Source organism: Vombatus ursinus, unplaced genomic scaffold, assembly GCF_900497805.2.
Source record: "Vombatus ursinus unplaced genomic scaffold, bare-nosed wombat genome assembly UNPS02014833.1, whole genome shotgun sequence".
Lineage (NCBI taxonomy): Eukaryota > Metazoa > Chordata > Mammalia > Diprotodontia > Vombatidae > Vombatus > Vombatus ursinus.
The window spans coordinates 9862395-9885403 of record NW_020954611.1 but is presented as its reverse complement, the minus strand read 5'-3'; the positions used below and the strand labels follow the sequence as shown (position 1 = coordinate 9885403).

General features: G+C 40.7%; 1 protein-coding gene across 2 annotated transcripts in view; it reads left to right on the top strand.

Moving 5' to 3' along the window:
• Positions 1-23009, top strand: part of MYOF (myoferlin) — a 159016-nt gene that overhangs the window by 83694 nt on the left and 52313 nt on the right. The window contains exons 17-23 of one of the 2 annotated variants that reach the window (XM_027839783.1): positions 289-327; positions 5977-6101; positions 9454-9570; positions 13700-13877; positions 15024-15148; positions 18260-18366; positions 21773-21965. In XM_027839783.1, the coding sequence (XP_027695584.1) occupies positions 289-327; positions 5977-6101; positions 9454-9570; positions 13700-13877; positions 15024-15148; positions 18260-18366; positions 21773-21965 (884 nt within the window). The remainder of the gene's footprint in view (positions 1-288; positions 328-5976; positions 6102-9453; positions 9571-13699; positions 13878-15023; positions 15149-18259; positions 18367-21772; positions 21966-23009) is intronic. The other variant, XM_027839784.1, reaches the window with a different exon arrangement.

Sequence of the window (23009 nt, the reverse complement as noted above, 5' to 3'; positions counted from 1 at the left end):
CCTCTCCAGGCTCCTGATGGTCACTTCTTTTGGATGTATCTTTCTTGGTTCAAAGTAGGAAATCTTGTGGAGGATTTTCAAAGGAGAGGGACAAAAATTTCTTGGTTTTTTTTTTTTAACCTTGTCTGCCAGATTGGTGTAAAACAGGGCAGCAATTTTCTCTTTGGGGTCTGAATTTGAGTTAACTTCAGTGTTGCTGAGCCATCTGCTTAATGAATTAACTTCTTCAATGTTCCATAATGCCTGTGTTTCTCTTGTTGTTTGACCAGTCATATTTTTACAATATAGATTCTTCACCTTCGGGAGCTTGGGCTGCATCATCTACAGGTTTCATGTTTTGTGACTTATGCCCTCCACTGTCCAGACTATCTTTCATTGTTTATCATCCAAAATACATTCATTTTTAAAATGGAGGTTTCCATTTCTTCCTTCCCCAAATGGTTTTGGCAGTGGAATCGTCTCCGTGTTACTCGTGCATGACAGTGCTGCAGAGCTGTGCTTGGCAATGAACCTGCTTATACAATGCTAGACCTCCCACAATTCCCTCCTCTACTTAAGATGCTCCTTGTGGTGCTCGCCTGCCCTGTGATTCATGTCTCATGATATTGTTCGATTGTTTTATAACCCATGTTCTTTTTGTGCTCACTGGCTACAGAGATGTGGACGCCAAGGTCAGTGGTTCTGGAATTGGAAGTCATTTTTTTTCACTTAAGCCCTAGACATTGATTTCACTGATTTTTTTCCATCTGGTTGGAAAATGCAAACTGTTTTCATGCTTGGCCACCAAAGTGCAAAAATGTATAATTTAATACAAGCAGACTTGAGTGAATCAAAATCAGAAAATCTATTTGAGTCCCCTCCGATATCAATGTTTTAATAATTGGTTTTTAAAAAATATTGGTCAGCAGTATTAATTAGGAACAACGATGTTAATTGAAGAGAATTATCTTTCCCCTCCACCATCCCTTCCCCCAACTCCATGGTGCTAGAAAGCCACTAAGGGTTGACTCGGGATAGATAGAATTTCTTCCCTCTCACTTTAGAAGGACCACAGAGGAGGAAAGGCTCTGGTTGGTAGCTGTCTTGCTCATACACAACTCCAATACTCAGCCCTCAAAGGTGCCATATCAAGAGCTAGACAGTGGTGGGTTCTATGACTTTATGCTCAGTGATGGCCTGTGAGAATCAAATCTGGGCCATCCTGATTGATATAGAAGGCAGCAAGGTGGCACAGTGGATAGAGCACTAGGCCTAGAGTCAGAAAGACTCATCTTCCTGAGTTCAAATCCGGCCTCAGGCACTTATTGGCTGTGTGACCCTGGGCAAGTCACTTAACCTTGTTTGCCTTAATTTCCTCATCTGTAAAATGAGCTGGAGAAGGAAATGGCAAACCACTCTTGTATCTTTGCCAAGAAAACCCTAAATGGGGTCACAAAAATTTGGACATAACTGAAAAATGACTGAATAACTACAACAATTGATATAGAAATACTGAAGACTCAACAGATTTGCAATTTGTCAATAACCCTAAAAAGAGCCAGGAAATGCATTGTAGGGGAGGGTTCTAATGATCCACAAAATGAATATGAGTCACCAATGTAAGATTGTTGGGGAAAATCCAACATGATATTGAGTTATATTAAAAAGAGTAGGAAAGGCCAAGGACAGGGATATGACCCTTCCTCTGTATTTTACATTTATCAGACTATGAATAGAGTATTGTGCCCAGTTTTGGTCACCACATTTTAAAAAAGGACACGGAAGAACTGGCGAGGGTTCAGGAAAGACTCAACAAAATTGATTAAATCGATATAGGACTGAAAGGTCTAAAGCCCTGGTCTCTAGTCATAGTTTTGTCCCTTACTCACTGTGTGACCTTCAATAAGTCATTTGCCTATGTGATCCTCAGTTTTCTCATCTGTAGAATGAGGAGACTGTATTCAATAATCCCCGGGGTTCTTTCTAGCTATGAGTAAATAACAGATAAATCATTGGGGAATTCCCTGTGGCACACAAAGGGTTAAGTGACTTGTCCAAGGTGAGACAACTTTTAAGCTTTAATAATAATAATAGCTAACATTTATATAGTACTCACTTTGTACAAGGCACTGTGCTAAATGCTTTACAATTATCTCATTTGATCCTCACAACAACCCTGGGAGATAGGTGCTATTATTATCCCCATTTTATAGATGAGGAAACTGAGGCACAGATTAAGTGACTTGTCCAGAGTCACATAGCTAGTAAGTATTTGAGGCTAGATTTGAACTTAGGTCTTCCCCATTCCAGGCCCAGTGCTCTATCCAAGAGGTCTATCCAGGTCTATCATTTACTTCAATTCAAAAAACATTTATTAAGTATCTCATATGTGCAAGGTAGTGTGGTTGTGCTGGGGATATAAAGCAGAATTTGAATTCTTCTGGGAGAGAGTCTATAATTCTGTATAAAAAGAGGCAATTTAAGAAAGGTTTAGGGGACTTAAGGTTATTTAATGTAGAGAAGACTGAGAGGTAATAATTACTATTATATTAGACCTAACTATGCACTAATGTAAAGAGAAAGTAATGTGACTAATGTTTTAGCAAATACACCAGAAATTAACTCATTACCTAATCACAGGGTAATGAATAATTTGTCTACAGCAACTCTGGAAGACTATCCATTAAGTTATAGAGGGTAAGCTGCCTTAATAGAGGGAATATCCACATTGATGAAATTAGGAATCCTGGAAATATTATAGCTTCAAGACATATTTTTGAATGAGTATTTCCCTTTGAAGTTGCCACTTTGGGAGGCCATGCAATTATTCTAAAGGTATTACTCAACTTGATCACCCATCTTATCCACCAGGGTTGGCTCCTTCCTAAGTGAAATCTATCCCTCCAAAGGTAAAGCCTGGCAATCACTAACAGATTCAGAAGACTGTGTCGCAGGCTTTAAAGAGTTCCTAAGGATCCCAAAAAGAAGCTTGTTCCAAAATATTTTGAGCCCTAGAACCATCCTTGGAATAAGTGTATAACCTCCCAAGGTGATTGTTTTGAAGGATAGGGCTTCTTTGGATGTCAAAGTCCCATTGCCTAGAAGGTTGCATTTTGCATAAAGTCCATGAAATAGCACAGTACCTAGTACATAGCATGCTCAATAGATGCTTGATTGAACGGAATTGAACTGATGAAAAGAAAATGGCCTTAAGCAAGGAAGAGCAAAAGAAAAAATTTCTTGACCATCACCTGGGTGATTAATTTGGAAAAATAGAAAGTTCATTAAAAGTTTCTCTTTTCTTTCTAAAAAAGGCCACTGAAAAAGATATGGAATATTCATTCCCAAAGAGGAAAAAAGACAAATATCTGTCCTGAATGGTTTAAATACTTAATTGAATGATTTACAGGCCTACCTCAAATAAACAAAGAGGGAAAATGGGGTAGTGAGACGGAGAATAAACAGGGAATAAATGATGTCACCCCAGTTTCTAGGCCTGGTTCTGGCGTAACTCATTGTATAACCTTGGAACAAGTTGCCTTCTTCTCTGGGACTAGGTTTTCCCCTCTTTAAGACTGGACCAGATTGGGGCAGTTAGGTGGCACAATGGATAGAGCTCCTGGCCTTGGAGTCAGGAGGACCTGAGTTCACATCTGGCCTGAGACACTTGACACTTGCTAGTTGTGTGACCCTAGGTGAGTCACTTACTCCCATTGCCTAACCAAAAAAAAAAAAAAAAAAAAAGGTTGGACCAGATGATCTCTAAGGTCCCCTGGCAATGGAGGAGTCTATATTTCTTTAGGATTTCCTCCTCCCCCCACCCCCCAACCTGTTGTTGTTTCAGTTGTATCCAATTCTCCATGACCCCATTTGGAGTTTTCTTGGCAAAGATACTAGAGTGGTTTGCTATTTCCTTCTCCAGTTCATTTTGCAGATGAGGAAACTCAATCAAGCAGGGTTAAGTGACTTGCCCAGGGTCACACAGCTAGTAAGTGTCTCAGGCCAGATTTGAACTCAAGAAGATGAGTCTTCCTGACTCCAGGAGGGGCACTCCATGCGCTATGGCACCACCTAGCAGCCTCTATGTCCTATATTTGTTTATTGTAAAATAGGGAAAGAAAATCAAAGCCTGTTAGGTACTTACCCAGCAAATCCTCCATGCATCATTTCATGGAGTATGTCTATATTTCTGCTGAGTATGTCTATATTTTGGTAGCAGATATATGTGGTAGCAGTGGCCCTCCTGTTTGGATACCTTATTCATTTATTTTCATCTTTTGTTCTTATTTTTATCTTCAATGGCTTCATCATTTTACTTTTATAAACTCTGTGTGTATATGTGTGTGATGAAAATCACTTTCTGAGGGTCAGCTAAGCGGTGCAGTAGATAGAGCACTGGCCCTGGAGTCAAGAATACCCGAGTTCAAATCCAGCCTCAAACACATAACACTCACTAGCTGTGTGACTCTGGGCAAGTCACTTAACCCCAACTGCCCTCACACACACAAAAAAATCACTCTCTGGTGAAACTGTGGGATGTTAGATAACTGTTACCCAATAGCTAAACATGGCCAGGCACTCTAGGCCATCACAAAGAGCTACTTCTCTTCATTTTTTGTCTCTCCTTTAAGTTTTTTTTTCTCTCCTCTCTTTCTGTCTCTAACAGAACACATTCTGAGAATTTTCATCAGTGAACATAGGAATCTCTGCCCTCTACCTCTACCCACAGAAGTCCCAGGCACATTTATGAGTGCTACAGAGTGAAATGGTCTACATAGTGTTAGCTCTCAGTGTCCTCAAGCCCATGAAAGATTGGTGATTTCATCGGCATAGAACCCTGAATTCTTTACCTTCACCACCCAGCTACAACTTCATAGTTAAGTCACAGGGAGCTGCCTGAGGCATAGAAAAGGTCAACCCAGTTATTGTGATAAGCAGCTTAGCCCTCCAGCCAGGATGCCAGGAAGCTTCTATGTCTGCATCCTCTCACTGCTGACCCATTGTATTATTTGGAGAGTATCATGCACTGACTTACTTACTTCACTTTAAGATATGAAATCACAGAATCTTCATGGAAAGACTTTAGAGGTCATTTAGGTCAACTTCCCATACAGTAAAGAATTCCCTCCTAAACATCTCTGATACTCTAAGTAGTCATCTGGCTTCTGCTTGAACGTTCCCAGGGAGGGGACGGTTCAATACCTCCTTAGGGAGCCCATTGAATTTTTGAACAATTGGAGAATATGTCAGATTCTACCTCCTTTTACCTACATTCATTGTTAGTTTTGACCTCTGGATAGAAAATACATCTACTCCTTGTTCCACATGGCAGCCCTTCAGGTATTTGAAATAATAGCCATGCCCTCACTTTCCCCAAGTCTTCAGCTAATTAAGCTATGAGGTTTGTTTGATATCCAGAAAAGACAGCAATGGATGGTGATGTGATGGTTTAAAAGGGTTTTTTAATCTAATCATAGAGAAAATATTGTAAACTAATAGAGTGGGTTACCATGTAAATCCATTAACCCTCAACAAGCAATTTTTACATAATCATAACTAACTGCTTGTCTTTAAGTAACTGCTTAAGGCTGAATAACATTTCTTAGAAATAATGAGATGAATGTTCAACTTACTAAATTTCCTCACCAAATATAAATGTAATTACAGTTTTCATTCATTGTGAATTGGTACAAATATGATAAAGATCAATTTGAAAGCCTTCTTCCATTTAAATTCTTTCCTCCTTCCATTTAAATGAAATGCATAGGTCACAAGATTAGCATGTTTGAGTGGCAAACACAGGCAATTTATTCTTTTAGAGAAACTAGAAGAAGAAACTGTTAGCATCATCATAAGTGCTTATGGTCTGCATTAATGAGCTAATGCACCTGTGGAATAAAATAGCCTCACACCATTAACTAACAACTAACTTCTGGCAAAACCTAATAGATGAGAAATTCCAGTGTCTATGATCTAATGGTGATGTTTGCTTCTCAGGGAAAACAGGAGAAACAGAAGTGGGCTTTGTACCAACATTTGGACCTTGTTATCTAAATCTTTATGGAAGTCCAAGAGAATACACTGGATTCCCGGATCCATATGATGATTTGAATTCTGGAAAGGTTGGTCTCCAATTAAGTGAATGCTTTTAACATTTGACTGATGGCAATGATTTCTTACTGTGATATAATTGCTATGACCAGCCCTTGTATTTAGGGGAAGCTGCGTAAAATGCAACTCAAATCCCACTTTGCCTCCCTCCCTCCAATCCATTTACCTGATTGGGTGATGGGGATATAGAATTCTTTTTCTCCTTTGCCAAAGCACTTGGATTCTTACTATAATTGTTTAAGATAAAATATTTCCCAACTAGACACTGTTAGTCCTATTGGAGGACATTTATTCCTTTCCCTTAAAGCACAGACTTTCCAAATAGCTTCTTTTAGAAGGCAAGTATCACTGAGAGAGTTAATACCACGTAAGTGCCAACCATTCTTGTCTTAAGAGTCAGACAGTCATAGTCAACAAACATTTATTAAGCAACTACTGTGTGCCAGGCACTCTGCTAAGCACTGGGCATACAAAGAAAGGGGTAAGATGATCCTTGTGCTCACATTCTAATGGGGGAGATGACACATAGAAAAGGAGCTGAAAAGGTATGTATGTTGGGGGGGGAGTGGGTTACATGGTTCAGGGGCATGATAAAGTCATTCATCCAGGGTATGACATGATCTCAGGAAGTGAGTTTCTGAGTTAATTTTATTTTATAAAATGAGTTCTGGAATCATGAAGTCCCTAGAAAGTTGCTTGAGTAGAAAAGGATGAGAATTCCCCTCTGAGTGCCCTCCTTGAATGGCAGAAAATCAGGGAGGAATGCCCAGATGTTCATTTCCCACCCTCTCCAATCAGAAGGGAGGGGTTCCAGGGGCCAGGGGATCAAGGAGGTGGGAGCTTCTGAGTTGATTTCATCTTGCAGAATGATGAGTCTCTGGAGATGATGAAGTCCAGGAAAGTAGCCCAGTGGGAAATGATGTCTTAGTTACATATATAACGCCCCATTAAAATGCTTTGTTCATTTCAGCCTGGAAGGGACCCTTAAGTCCTGCTTGAACTTTAGAGAGTTTACTCTATATGAAAACTTATGACTAGAATCACAATTACTGCAAGCCTCCAGTTAATAAAATTCCTCGCATGTAGGTAGAGGTTGAGTTCTCTACCTAACTTTACCTTCCTATCTATCTCTAGTTAACCTCTGAACTCTTTGTGGTTCAGGCAAAATTCAATGTTCTGGAAATATTTGGGTAATGAAACAGGGAGCCCTCCCTTATAATACAGAATGAAAAAAGATTAAAAAAAATCAAATTAACTAATACATCAACCAAGTCTGACATTATCTACAGAGTTCCATACCGACAGTCCCCCACCTCTGCAAAGAAATCAATGCTAAAATTCTTATGCAGGGAATTCTTGCACTGGGTTTAGGCCAGATGGACATACTTTAAGACATTCTTTATTTGTTTTGTTTATTCAGTGACCTCGGGCAAGTCACTTAACCTCTTAGGGCTCTAGACAAAAATTGCACGCCTTCATTGGTATCAAGGAGTTTCTCATCCAAGAGCTCCCTTTATTAATTAATTCCAGTCCCTGTTCCTAGCCTTTTTGGTGACTATAGAATTGAATATTTTTGATAAACTTCCAAGCCCATTTCCCCTATGAAATTTTTCTGTTAACTCCAGCCAATACTTTCCTCTTTCCTTCAAAACTCTCCCCTGATTGTCTGTTTTATGTATTCTGGTCCTTGATCTGCAAAGGCTGCCATGTTGGACTTTGACTCTGCACTGAAGGAAGAAGAGAAAATCCATTGGCTATCTGTCCCTAGTTTCTCATACCTTTTGGAGGCTCCAATTAACACCCTCTCATCACTTTCCCAGCTTATTCCCATGGAACTTCAATATGGTCTTTAGCCTATACCTATCTTTGAACTCATACAACTATATGTTCCTTGAAGATTGTTTTGTTTCTGTCTCTGTTTTCTCAGCCACAGTTGTGCCTTGCATATAGCAGCAACTTAAATATGTGTTGAATTGAATTGATTGTGTTCCCTTTAACATTTTATGACAAGCTATCTTGCTCTCTAATCGTTCCTTCTGTTCGTTATTATTAATAATAATATTTAAGTTTTGCAAAGTGCTTTACATATATTATATGTATTATATACATATTATCCTATTTGTTTAAACTCTGATGTCCCCAAAAGCTGCAAGCCTTTTGAGGGTGAGTACTATGTTATGACAGTTAGAGGTAACTAGGTGGTGCAGAGGATAAAGCGCTGGGCCTAGAGTCGGGAAGACTCGAATTTAAATTTAGCCTCAAACATGTATTAGCTGTATGACTCCGGACAAGTTATTTAACCTTTGTCTGTCTGTTTCCATGACTGTAAAATAGGGCTAATAATAGCACCTACATCCAGGAAGAGGTTATGAGGAACAAATGAAATAATATTTGTAAAGCACTTAGCAGGGTGCATGGCACATAGTAGGTGCTTTGGAAATGCTTGTCCTCTTCCCCAACCCCCATTTTGCCCTCCACAGAATAGGATACAATATGTATTTGTTGAAATGACTAAACTCTTGAGAAATAATAACATACCAGAATCTCATGATAGTCAAGTGCTCCTGCCCATCATGATTCTTCCCCCTGATAGTATCTCACCAAGGACTTAATTCTACAGAATGAATGCCCTGTTAGATGGTACTCCAAGCATCATTCCCAAAAGCTGATAAGCCCACAGAAATAGGGAAGTAAGTCCAGGCAGGGGGCAACTTCAAGTCTTTCCTGGTCTAAACATACCCTGGGAAATTAGTTCTGGATCTAAGATAGTCTTTGGTAGGCTTGGAGATACAGATTAAACAGGATTCCCTTCCCAATAGATAGATAGATTAGATAGATAGATAGATAGATAGATAGATAGATAGATAGATAGTTGTCCATTCTCCAGATCCTTGAATTCAAATGATATCAATGGTCTATGCTCAGTTGTTTCAATACAATGTTCTCTTTAATTAAGTAGGAAAACATGCTATATTCTTATTTCATCAGTAATTCATGCCTACTTACACTTACTTACTCCTCTGAAAAATTTAGTTGTTCAAACCATGGAACGTAACCATCCACTTATTGGTAGCTTACCCAAATTACTGGGTAAAACAATTTCTAGAATGCCCTAAGAACCTTCTAGACCATCCTTAAGTTTTAACCTAGGGATGAGCTACATTCCCTGGCTGTTCAGGTTCCCACCATTGTCCCTGGTCTGTTGGGTTTGGGACCTGAAGCCTTGGTCAAGAAACCCAAGTCCCCTTCATATAGTAAGGGCCTAAGGCATGCCAAGAGGCTCAGGGTGTTATCTGCAAGGAGCTTCTTATTGGTTTATACTCACACTAATAAGCATTAATAACATGTATCATTGCCTTCCAGGGTGAAGGAGTTGCTTACAGAGGTCGGATCCTGGTTGAACTGTGTACTTTACTTGAGAAAACACCTCCTGACAAAAAAGTTGAAAGCATACCCAGTGATGACTTGTTGGTTGTTGAGGTAACTTCTGGGCTCACATATCATGTTAATCAATTCAAATACTTTTAATGTTTATACAATTTAGAGGATGATTGTACTTAGGCTGTATTTTTTTCTTGGACATTGTTAGATCAGGAAATGCATCTGAGGGTTGACTGGGAAATCACAAGGTCAGCTTTATGCTTAGAAGGTGCTTTAGACAGATCATAACATTTGGTCATCACAATAATTTTTTGAGGCAGATCATTTAGTGTCATTATCCCCATTTTCTAGGTAAGGGAACTGAGACTTAGAGAAATTAAGCGACTTATCCAATGTCACAGTAAGGAGAAGGTGTCATTAGAATACTCTAAGGATCTGTGACTTCATCTGTTTGAGTACTCTCTCTTTACTAAAGTATATGGTCTTTATATGTTACTATGGCTGAAAAAAAAAAGTATCACCTGGTAGCCAATCATTACCAACTGGTCTTTGGACGTTGGACACACAACCACTCTAGTTGCAACTGAACTTGAATCTCTCTGGTAGGGAGCTTACCCTTCAAAAACTCTGGATCCATAATGAGACATAAGAGCAAGACTTTCTTGGAGGATTGTATGATCATTCCCATTTTCCACATGCAGAAACTGATGGTCTGAGATGACCAGGTCAGAAACTGAGAGATGAAGTGAAAGAACCAGCATGACTTCATCAAGAACAAGTCAAGTCAGACTAATCTCATTCTTGTTGAGAAGATAAAGAGATGATGGACTAGATGATAATATAATTAGATAGATTTCGATTAGATCGCTGGTCTCAAAGAGTAGCTATTAATGGTTTAGTATCAACATGGTAGGAGGACTGAAGTGAAAGACATCAGACCTCTTCTAGAGTACTGTGTTCAGTGTGGGCACCATAATTTAGGGATGACATTGATGAGTCTAAGAGAATCCAGAGAAGGGCTACCAGGAGAGTGAAAGGCCTTGAATTCATGACATATGAGAACCAGTTGAGGAAACTGGACATCTGCAAGACTCAGTGGAGCTTTCTGTCTTCAAGTATCTGAAAACTTGCCATGTAAAGGAGGGATTGAACTCATTCTGTTTGGCCCCAGTGGGCAGAACCAGGAGCAGTGAGTAAAAGTTGCAAACAAAAAGAAAAACAAAATAAAACAAAACAAAAATTTAGTCTTGTTATGAGGAAACATTTCTCAACAATTAGAGTTGTCCCAAGATGAAGTGGACTACATTGAGGGGTGATGGGTTCTTCCTCCTTAGAGGTTTCCAAATAGAAGTTCCATGACCACTTGTCAGTTTTGTTATAGTGGGTATTCTTTTCATATGAGTTGTACTAAATGGCCTCTGAGTTCTCTTCCCACTCTCAAATTCTATAATTTCTCTGTGTGACTCATCCAAGGTCACACAGTAAGTGGTGTGGATTTGGGACTTAATTCTTTCCACTCTACTTAGCTTCTTCATTTTAAATGAAGGATATGAAAGTCAGGATAAATACCAAGATTACCTAAGCCAGACTTTATGACCTTTTTGGAACATGAGTAACCAGGCAAAAAAAACTAAATGAGATTAAACATCCAATAGAAACTTATGTTCGGCCCACTCTCTGGAGGTTCAAATGGGTTGCAACACATTACACATGAGGAATTACACAGAAGACATAGTGTAAAGGATGTCTGTCATCAGAAAAATGTGGGATTGGAAAAAAAGATGGGCCTGTCATGTGCCAAGAATGAGGGGTTACTGATGGACAGTTCTTATTCTCCATTTGGATCCTTATAATGTCAAGGAAAAAAGGGAAGACCTGCAACATGCTGGGTGGTTCAATTATGGTAGTGTTATAGGACAAGGACAAAGGTCACACCAAAGTCACAGGAGTGGATGGGTTACATATATGAAAGTATGCCCATCACTACGTTTGAGACCTGCTATCTACTTGTTTCCTAAAGGGCTCTGAAAGATCAAAGAAACATCTACTCAGCTAGCTTCTTTTTTTTGTTTTCAATAATATTTTATTTTTCCCAATTATACATAAAGATAATTTTTTATATTCATTTTTTAAAAGTTTGTGTTCCATACCTCCCCCTCCCTGAGAGGGTAAGCGACACTGTATAGGTTATACATGTGCATCATGAAAAACATTTCCATATTAGTCGTGTTGTGAAAGAAGACACAGAGCAAAAGGAAAAAAAACCATAAAAAAATAAAGAATCAGCTATGCTTCTAACATTGTACTAAAACACTGTATGATTTCCAGTAAGAGTTGACAAAGGTTATTCTGGATAAAACTTCATCTGACTGGAAAATTGCCTTCACCAACAGTGAAATTTTGCTGTGGTTACTTTCCCTTTAATTCATAAGGCACCAAAGACCATCACAAGTCCTTGAGACAGGAGCCTGGTCCTGGCTGCAAGGGATACCACACTCTTGAGGCACACCCACAGCAGAGCAGGTGGGCATGATCATGAATCACTTTGCAGAGTCATTGAAGTGCTATGAGCTGGGAAAAGCCCAAGGGAAATTAGTCAGGAATTTCCTACTTGGGGTCAAATTGTTCTGACTGCATCCCACAGTGGAAAGCTGTCAATGAGTTCTCTGCATTGGGCTAAACAATGATACACAGACCAACAAAGAAACCGGTTGGAATTGAATAGAGAATCATCGGTTTAGAGCTGGAAGGACTCCTGGAGCTCATCTAGTCCAAATGCCTCATTTTGCAGATAAGGAAATTGAGGCCTACAGAGAGTAAAGGACTTGCCCAAGGTCACCGTAGTAGTTAGTGGCCAAGTTGGAATTTGTACCCATGCTCTGACTCCAAATCCAATACACTTTCCAAAAAAATCTCACCCAGACTGATGGATGGTCTACAAAGTCATGGTAAAAGGGCTAGACTATTGGCCAGTGACTTGAGATCTTTCAATCCACTTTACTCACGTATTTATCTTATCTACTGTATCAAGTGAGATGTCATACGTAAAGCATTTTGCAAACCTTAAAGCACTATATAAATAATGACTATTTTTGTTGTTATTTTATATAATTTAATTTATTTTTAAATAAATTTAAATTAAATTAAATTAAATTAAAATTTTTAAATAAATTTTATTTATTTATTTATACAATTTTATATTGTCTGGCAAGGACCACCTAGTTCTCAAAGCCAGTCTATCGGCACAAAGCAAGAACTTGGAGAATGGCTGAATGTACAGAACAAGTTATATCGGGCAGTGTTTCCAAACAGCTGCTAGATGTTTTTGGAAGCAAGCCAGTACCAAAAGTATGCTGAAGAAATACCTAGGATATGGTGAAGCGACTTCAAAAAGGCCTGTGAAGCTATAGATTACTGGGGTGGGAGCTGGAGGAAACTCGTAGGAGAACCAATTAAGCAGGACACGATGGCGGGGCTCTTCCTGAGCACAGGCATGGGGCAGAAATGTGAATCCAAGAGGCAAGGTTGACAACATGGCCATTTGCCTTCACATAATTATTACAATCAACCCCCCAAGGGCAGTCTTCTTATGTGCACAGTGTGGAGAGGGCTGTTGGGCACACTAGTGATTCAGTGATGTCAAAAGGTGTTAAATGTCATCACCATCGACAGTATAATCAATCAATAAGCATTTATTAAGTGCCTACTATGTGCCAGGCAAAGGACAAAAAGACAAAAAATGAAACAATTCCTCCCCTCAAGGAACTTACATTCTAATGACAAGATGGTATAAGGGAAAGAAAACTTGTCTTGGAGTCAGGAGATCAGGCTTCAAATATTGGCTCTGCTATCAACTATCATCCTTAGGCAAATCACGTAATTATCTCTGGTCTTCAGTTTTTCAACTATAAAATGAGGGGTTTGATAAGATGATCTCAGCATTATCAATTTAGAGTTGGAAGAGCCCTTAGAAGTCATGTGGTTCAATCTCTTCACTCTGCAGATGAGCAAAATGAAACTCAGCAAGGTTAAATGATATGGACAAAGTGACACAGATAATCAGCATCAGAGCCAGGATTCAAACCCACGTCCTGCTGAGGGAGTTGGGTTACGTGACCTCGGAGATCTCTTCCAGCTTTAAATCTATAATTGGTTTTATCAATTAGAAATATTTACTTAGGAGAGAAAAGATTTTTCAATTATATTTTTCTCCTGTTGTAACCCATAGAAATATCAGCGCAGGCGAAAGTATAGCCTGTCTGCAGTATTTCATTCTGCAACCATGCTGCAAGACATTGGAGAGCCCATTCAGTTTGAAGTAAGCATTGGCAATTACGGCAATAAGTTTGATGCCACCTGCAAGCCTTTGGCATCAACAACTCAATATAGTCGGGCTGTGTTTGATGGTAAGAAAGATTTTCAGCACTCACTGAATTTGATTCTTTCCCTCCCACCAGGCAATGCATGTGACATTGGTCAGTTAACTACTTATGGGGAGAGAATATATTTTATCCCTCTTCAGATTCTCCATAGGGCCTTGAACACAGTAGTCTTTAGATAAAAAATATGTTGAGTGAATGAATGAATGAATGAATGAATGAATGAGTTTTCACTTCCCCTTTAGTATTTTTTTGGGGTAGATCATCTAAAAAGAATATAACTACAGGGTAAGGCCCAATACACAGGAACCCCACACCCCTTCCTGCATAGCATTCTTATTAGCTTCTTAATATTCTGAGCTGAACATTGGGGACCAAAAGGTCAATGGGGTAAAACTTCTGAGGTAGATTATGTCCCAAACCTGTCCATCCCGTCATGCTCCTTTCTCAGGCTGGGCAAGCCACATAAATAGGGACAGGATGACCTTCTGCAAAGCAATTAATTTCTCCCTTATCTCATCCCCATTTAGGAAACAGAGAGGAGGAATTGAACCAATTACATATGCATTACTTTTCTGAAAATTTAGAATCCACTTTAGCCCATTTCATGACTTAATGTGTTTGTGGAAAGGCATTCTGTAAAAGACCAGAATAAGACATAAAAACAAAACAAATCTGAAATCTAGAGATGTACCATATATTTTTGAGATTTCTCAACCAGGGAAAAAGAATCAGAAATAGAAATTTCTATTTTTTTTTATTTGGAGCTATTTTGACAAATTTGTCTGTCACTCCTAATCCTAGAAAAATGACTGTGAAGTTAAGTAATTCACCCAATGATCTCACAGCTAGTATAAGTCAAAGGGTGGTCTTGAACTCAGATCTTCCCAACTCCAAGACTATCCTGTAACTATGACACCATGCTGCCTCTTACTGCACTTGATAAGGCAGAGAAAATGGGCAAAGATATTATTATATAATTTTGGACAAGGGTTGAAGCAAAAATGGCTTCTGGCTAACCCCCAAGTATATAGGATATTAAATGAACCAGAATGCTCCAGTCTTTGGGCATTCTGATTAATCAGTTAGGTGCCTTTTCTGAAAGATTATTTTATAAACAAGTAACATTTCAAGTATTAAATGTAATGCTGTTCTATGAATATTCCATACTAGGGAATTTCTATTATTATTTGCCATGGGCCCAGACAAAGCCAGTGGTAACTCTGACTTCTTATTGGGAAGACATTAGTCACAGAATGGATGCAGTGAACACTATTCTAGTCATGGCAGAACGTCTGGTAAGTCATTCCAAATCTCCCATTCTCTCTCTTGTCTCTCTTTATAACCCTCTACTATCTTCTAGAGATTTAGCAAAAATGATATTTTAAGCAAAAAGCAAAAGAAGAATCAATTAATCAATCAATCTGCAATCATTTATTAAGTATTTACTATATGCCAAGCACTAGGGATACAGTCAAAAAGAAAAAGCAGATCCTGCCCTCAAGGAGCTTGCATTCTAACTGAGTAGACAACACGTACATTAGTGGATACATACAAAGTAAATACAAGGTAACTTTAGATGAGAAGGCACTGGGAATTGGGTAGGAGTTTCTGTAATGAGGACCAGGAAGATTGAAATAGAAAGTTAGAGCATAGAGTGGGTGCCTTAATGCTAGGGCAATGAGGATTCATACTAAAAAGAAAAATCTCCATGAACAAAAGGTTGAATTCTAATTTTGCTTCCCTTAGTAGTGATGCCTTCTTCATTAGGAGATTGGGATTCCCTTTGGTGGGAATGCCATTATTTCATTTTTCATGATAACTTAGGGTTACGGGTGGGGATGGTGGTATAAGAAGTTGTTTGGGATGGGATGGATTGCACATCCAGACCCCTCTGCACAAGCCAAAGACACTAAGACCATATCTATGAGACAGAGTTCTGGGAATGAACTTGTTTCTGGTTTTAGCAGTCTTATCCCCTTGTTAGATTGGCCCTTCACAAAAGACCTATTCTGATACCTCGTATTGGAGTGGAAGTGACCCTGGATTCACCAAGACAATGCCAGAGGAGCATAAGCTCTGATGAAGCCTTCCACATTGGAAAGGTTTTGAACATGGGCCCGGCCATGAGCCGCCGTCTGTCCTCAGAGGTCCAGCCTCACCAAGTGCTCAAAGGATGCAAGTTGTAGAGCACAGAGGCTGATGGGGGGTACCCACTGAGGTGAGGAGGGGCTGTGATCTAATGTCACTGAAGGGAGTGGAGTCTTAGACCACTGGAAGATCAGGGATAATATTTCCTAAGGCCCAGCTTAGCAGTACCAGGGCTCAGTAGGCCAGATGGACTTGGAGACCGGATGGATCCATCAGGACAGAGCAGGTGCTTTAGGAAGATGGCAGAATCATAGGTCAAGAGTTGGAAGGAATCTCAGAAGCCATCTCGTCCAATGCTATCATTCTGCAAATGAGGAAGCTAGGGCCCGTGGAGGGTAAGTGAATTGCCCAAGGTCATACGCATGAGGAGTGGGATCCGGACCTTGGTCCTCTTGCTTGAGAACGTCCCTTCCTTGGCAGTGGATACAAAGAGGAAGCTTAAATAGGTGGGCGGAAAAATGGCACTGTGCTAGGTACTGGGGATGTGAAGACAAAAATGAAACAGTCTCTGCCCTCCAGAAGCTTATATTCTATTGGAGTGAGAGGGCACACACACATATATAAGTACATATAAAAAATATATGAAAGAAATAAAAGCAATTGTGGGAGAAATCAAGAAAGGCCTCACGTAGGAAGTGGCTTTTTAGCTGAACTTTGAAGGAAACTAGTGATTCTGAGAAATGGAGGTCAGTGTTTCAGGCAGATGATCAGAGCTAGAAGAGGGGTAGCCCAGTAGGTGGGTGGGGGTACAGATCATATCGCTGGGAAGTCTGGTACCAAGGTCTAGATCAGCTTCCAGTGTCTGCATCACTTACCAGTGGGTATCAGAAATCTAACCATGGTGCCTGGACTTTGGGTGTCCTTCTTTGCAAGGACTCTTGTGCCCAGGTAGGGTCCCCATCTCAGAGGGCCTGCAGCACACAATAAGATTCCAGGGCAGGTGTTTATATATAGGAAATATGACACAGACCTGGGATAAGAGTGCTAGCTATGTGTGAATTCCAGCCATAACCCATCCCATCCTTTCTCCCCTATTTTTACACATGAGGAAGCTGAGGTCTAGAGAGGTTAAGCAGCTTACCCAAAATCATACAGCTTGTGAGATGCAGGGAGCGGAAGAGCTTTATCACTGAGGAAGAAGGCAAAAGCTGAATTGGTTGGAGTGTGGCCCCGCGCTAGGCATCTTCAGGCCTTTTTTATTTTCCCCGACTGGGCTGAGTGGCTCCCAGGGCCTGGCACCAGGGCAAAGAGCCAGGCTGATCGTTATCTAGCTTTCTGCATATGGGGCATGGGCTGTGTCTGCACCCTCTAGGTGACTCAGATCATGCGATGACTTCCCTGATCATTTTTGGGCAATTTTTTGTTTTGGTGATTCTGCATGACAGATTCTGTTCTCCCTCACTTCACACATGTAAATGAGCCCTACTCAGGCAGTGAGAGTCAGTGTGAATCACCGGGTAACAGAAAAACTGGTGGGCAGGCCTCTGCTCCAGGACTGGTGCCAGGCAGAGTTCTGGCCCTGACGGGAATGAGAAAAAAAAAGGCCTCAAGACATTTCCTGTGACTAGAGGGTAGTGTCTGCTGTTGTTTAATACCTGAGGACACCTAATGTTCTAGGACTGTGGGATGGGAAAAATGCCTCACTTGTAGCCCAACCACAGCTAACTGGAGTCTATGATGAGCCAGGAGACCAAGGGTAGCATTGGCACTTCTCTCAGCTTGGAGTTTCAAAGCTAAGCCTACAAACTCAGCCAGCTCTACAGGAATCGCTTTTAAGATGTAAAAACAGTGATTTTTTTAGAATTTGGTATTAGGTGGAAACAGAGAGTTCCTCATGGTTAAGAGGGCATTTCAAACCATCAAAACCAATAAACCAACATTTGTTAAGTGCCTTTTCTATGCCAGGCATAGTGCCAGGTGTTGGGGTTACAAAGACAAGAATGAAACTGTCCCTGCCCTCCTTGAGCTTGCATTCTGTCCATTATTTCCCCACTGGAACAACTGTCCCCCCACCATTACAATAACATTTTAAAGAAAGAAATTAGCAGTAACCAATATGTGTGTGTATGTTCTAAATGCACATCTACTTGAACTTTCTATATTAAATATTTTTCTGTTTCTTGATTATAAGTAACTTGAAGGGAGGTGAATAGGGGAGGAATTGGGAATGATGGAAGAGGTCTTGGAAGACAAATATAAGACCTTTTTCTGACCATTTTTCATTATTCTTATTTCCTCCCCCTCCCCCCATATTTTAGCACTTGAATATAGAGAATTTAAAATCAGGAATACAAGCCAAAATTCCTGGGAACTGTTTGGCTGAAATGTGGCTGAAGTTGATTGATGAACTTGTAGAAGACACAAGGTAAACTCATCTTCTTCTAGATTTCCTACCTGAGCCTGTAGTAAGCACTTTGTCATAGTCACAGATCAAATAGCCCTTCCCCTCTTCTCCCCTTTCCCCCATTTTACAGATGAGAAAGCTGAGGCCCAAAGAGATTAAAACGGCTTGCCTAGTCATCCAACTAGTAGAGTCTGGATTTCAAACCCAGGTTTCCTGACTTCCACATAATAAGCTCAGAACCTCCAGAATTGTGGTCTTCAAAAAATAATAATAATACCAAAGGTCCTAAAAAGCCGCCACTGGGAAGGTAGTGGTGGCAATTTCACAAATATAGGAAATCTCCGGATTGTCCCTTTGTGCTAAGTGGCCTAAGGAAGCTATGGTCAGCCCCACCCAGCATGCCCAACTCAATCCACCCACTTACACAACTGGGTGTGAGAGGGCCTTCCCTCTTGTGTGTGGGTAGCAGGGGCCAGAGAGAGAAGAGGGATCTCTCTCCCCCATCCCCTCCACAAACCCACACTGACCATTCTGGACAGATTTAAGCATAATGGCTTTCTGTTTCCATGGATGTGGGGAGTAAGGGGAAGGGGATAGGGAAGGGGATAGGGAAGGCGATAGTCCCTCCCCTTTTTTTAATGGAACAGCATTTCTAAATTTGCGAACACTGGAAAACCGAAGCTGTTTAATTTGCAGTTTTATTAAATGCCCTATGACTTCTAACTCTATTAGAAGGCTCAGTTGCTGCTTGATGAATGAACCAATCATAGGTTATGACTGAATAAACTTCTGAGGTCTTTGAGGAGTTTGACATTTAAGAGAAATGGAGCTTGTTCCAGATCCAGGCGAAGGTTTCTCTACCAAACTAGTGGAAGACTGGAATTCAGAGAAGGATTATTATGCCAAACAACCAGAACTAGCCAGATTTTACTTTTCCTAAAGGAGGTTGAAATGCTCAGAATTTCTCTGTATTCTTGTGCCCCCTGGTGGTGTAATAAGTAATGACAAGTCAGGTTGAACCAGGAAGGGAATTTTAATTTAATTCCTTGTAGAGCTCGAGTTATTGTTTGAAGCATTAGAGTAGGGGTGGAAATAGGGTCACATGCTCACTTTCATTTTAAATGCCCATTTCAATGATTAAAACCTTTAAAACTTTGGGCAAAAATCTTTGAGATATTAGATGTGTATATTTTATTATTGATCTCCCTTTAAAATTGCTGGGGATTATGGGTTTTGTTAAAAAGTAACATGATATAGTGAACAGAGTCAGGAAGAACTGAGTTCAAATCCTGCCTCTGACACATACCAGTCATGTGACACTAGGCAAGTTATTTTACCTCTGTGTGGCTCAGGTAACTGCCTAGGACCTCCTAAGCCAGATTTTATTATCTGTCCTTGCCTATGTGCCAGGCAATAGGACAGGACAGGATCTGTGTTGGAAGGAGCTGGTGAGATCAGGTATTGTATTTGATAAACAAAATGCCTCAGACAGCTTCACTACATTCCAGTTTATGGTTGTGACATTTAAAACTTATGTGATACGAAATTCTTAGTTTAAGGACATGTTCGGTCATTTCCTGTTATGTCCAACTCTTTGTGACCCCATTTTTGAGGGTTTTCTTGGCAAAGATACTAAAGGGGTTTGCCATTTCCCTCTCTAGCTCATTTTAGAGATGAGGAAACTGAGGCAAACAGGGTGAAGTGACTCACCCAGGGTCACCTACCTAATAAGTGTCTGAGGCTGGATTTGAACTCAGAAAGATGAGTCTTCCTGACTCCAGGCCTAGCACTCTATTCGCTGCACCACCTAGCTGCTCTTAAGGACATACATACTTTTAAAAATTATCTCTGTTTAGGAGTCTGGACAAAATTCTATAAGTAGAACTTCTGGGCAGTCACTACAGGGGCTTTTGCCCAAGGCAAGGAATTTTCACGGTGCTAATAATAATAATAGCACCTTCCTGAGGGTGCTTCCTCCCCTACCTACCTCTCTGCCGGCCTTGTCGAATTGCATCCTTCCTCCTGTGCCCAGCTCTTCACCTGCTGGTCTCACAGCCTGCCATGTCCACCGGCATCCCTGGCTCCCTGCCCTGATTGGCAGCCACACCTTCAGCAATATAGTTACAAAATGTGCTTCCTTCCTGTTCCAGATGAACCCAACCCCACTTTCTCCAAGTGAAAATCTTGTTAACTATTGCTGTGCTGCCAGGAATGAGATACTTAGGGAGTAGAGCTTCTCGGGGCTGATAACAATGCCCATTTATCAGCCAGGGTGACATGATGGAAGGGGCACTGGATGCTTGCCTTCCAACTGCAAGATTCGTGATTCCTGTGAATCACGACGGCCAAAATCTCCCTTTACCACTACCTAGCTGTGTGACCAAGCACCTCACTTATTGCTCTGGTTTCAGCCCCCTTCTCTTTAAAGTGAAGGTCTTGGTTCCTTCTTCTTGTACTATCATTCTTGAATTCTAGGATGCCAGAAAGGGCATTCACAAGCATCCCTTGCTGCCCTGTTTCCTTCATCTTTTCACACTAGTCCATGGACCACTAGACAAATGAGATAAATTATATTAGGAACAACAACCCTGTATCCCACACTAGAGGTCTGGGACTGTGCCTGATGTCAGAGCTATATTCTGCCAGACTCGCTCAACTTTCTACCCTTTTAAAAATAGCCCATGATTTAGAGGGAGCAGCTAGGTGGCACAGTGGATAGCAGGCCTGCCCTGGGGTCAGGAGGACCTGAGTTCAAATATGACCTCAGACACTTGCTAGCTGTGTGACCCTGGGCAAATCGCTTAACTCTGTTTGCCTCAATTTCCTCATCTGAAAAATGGGCTGGAGAAGGAAATGGCAAACCACTCCAGTATCTTTGCCAAGATGATGAAGAATGGGACACAGCCAAAAAACAACTGAAAAGTGCCCATATAATTTAGAGTATTGTATGAAGCCCTATGGCTGCTGGGTGGCGCCATAGTGCGTAAAGTGTTGGGCCTGGAGTCAGGAAGACTTATCTTTCTGAGTTCAAATCTGGCCTCAAACACTTACTAGCGGTGTGACCCTGGGCAAATCACTAACTCTGTTTGCCTTAGTTTCCTCATCTGTAAAATGAACTGGAGAAAGAAATGACTAACCACTCTAGTATCTTTACTGAGTAAACCCCAAATAGAATCACAAAGAGTTACACATGACTGAACAACAACAGTGAAGCCCTGTATAATTTCAGAAAATTTCTTAAGAACCATACGATCACTACTCAGGAAGTCTTTGCGGACTGAGTTAAGACATTTGTGATACTGTGATAGAGGCTTAAGGAAGACCAGGTATTTTCTCTAATGCTTTTCAAAATGGCATAGATTTCATGTGACTAGGCGCTGAAAGATTATTACTGAAAGACTGCTGTTCTTTTTCTTTTTGTTTTTAGCATGCCATTGCCTTCATTAGAAGGAAAACCTAACGTCACCATTCTAGACACTCAGATCCAAAAGTTGCGTCTTAGATCCCTCGTCCAGATTCAGGAAGCCGCTGCAAAAATGAGGTCTGAAGCCACAGATGTAAAGTCCACTTTGATGGAAATTGAAGATTGGTTTGATAAACTAATGCAACTTACTGAAGAGGTTAGAATTTTAAAATATGTAAAGTTTATCTGAGAGAATGGATGCTTCTATGCAAAGATGTTGGCCACGTCATGTTTGTAAAGAGTTATCACAAGCTTACATTTTACTAAAGATTAGCATGTGAGGGGGCAGCTAGGTGGCACAGTGGATAGAGCACTGGCCCTGAAGTCAGGAGGGCTTGAGTTCAAATCCTGCCTCAGACCAAACACTTGACACTTACTAACTATGTAACCCTGGGCAAGTCACTTAACCCCAATTGCCAAAAAAAAAAAAAAATTAGCATGCAAACAGTGGGACAAGTAGTGTTTTGTCTCAGATCCTGTAAAGGTCAGCTTGGTTGGAGGATAATTCCAGGGATGTACATGTGGCCTAATCTGGTCCTCTCTCCATGGACTAGTTAGGAGGCCACACTGTAGGATGAGTTATATTCTTCTGGGGATGGGGCTTTGTGGTTGTGGACCAAACTAGACCCTGTGGTCATCTCTTGGTTAGGTCAGATCTCTAGGCCTGTTCTGTATATTTCCAGTTTCAGTCACTAGTTAGGACCAACAGTGCTGGGGCTGACCTGACAATGAATGTCTCCGCAGGGGTGGACGCTGGTGGCTCCGCAAATTTATTTACCAACTCTCACCTGACTACATGGGATAATATTCCAGTCTAGAATTTTAATATTGGCTGCCAGTGAACTGTTTGGGAGGAAGAGTTATATAACCTCAGAAATAAAGAAATTCAGGCCAACAGGGCAGAGGAATGAAAAACAGGAAAGGAGAAAAATGATTCTACCTTCTCAGATTTAAACTACAGGAAAAGGTTGGAGACTCCCTGCCTTGATCCATAGTGAGGGAAAGGTGAAAGTGGATGGTCATTGGGAAAGGAAAACTGGAGGCCAGGATGGTGAAAAGCCTTGACATCCTGTCATATGAAGACTCCTTAAAATAACTGGGGTGTTGAGCCTAGAGAGGAATAGACTTAGTGGGGACATGAAGGGTCATTGTGTGGAAGAGAAGTTAAATTCATTCTTTTTGGCTCCAAAAGACAAAACAA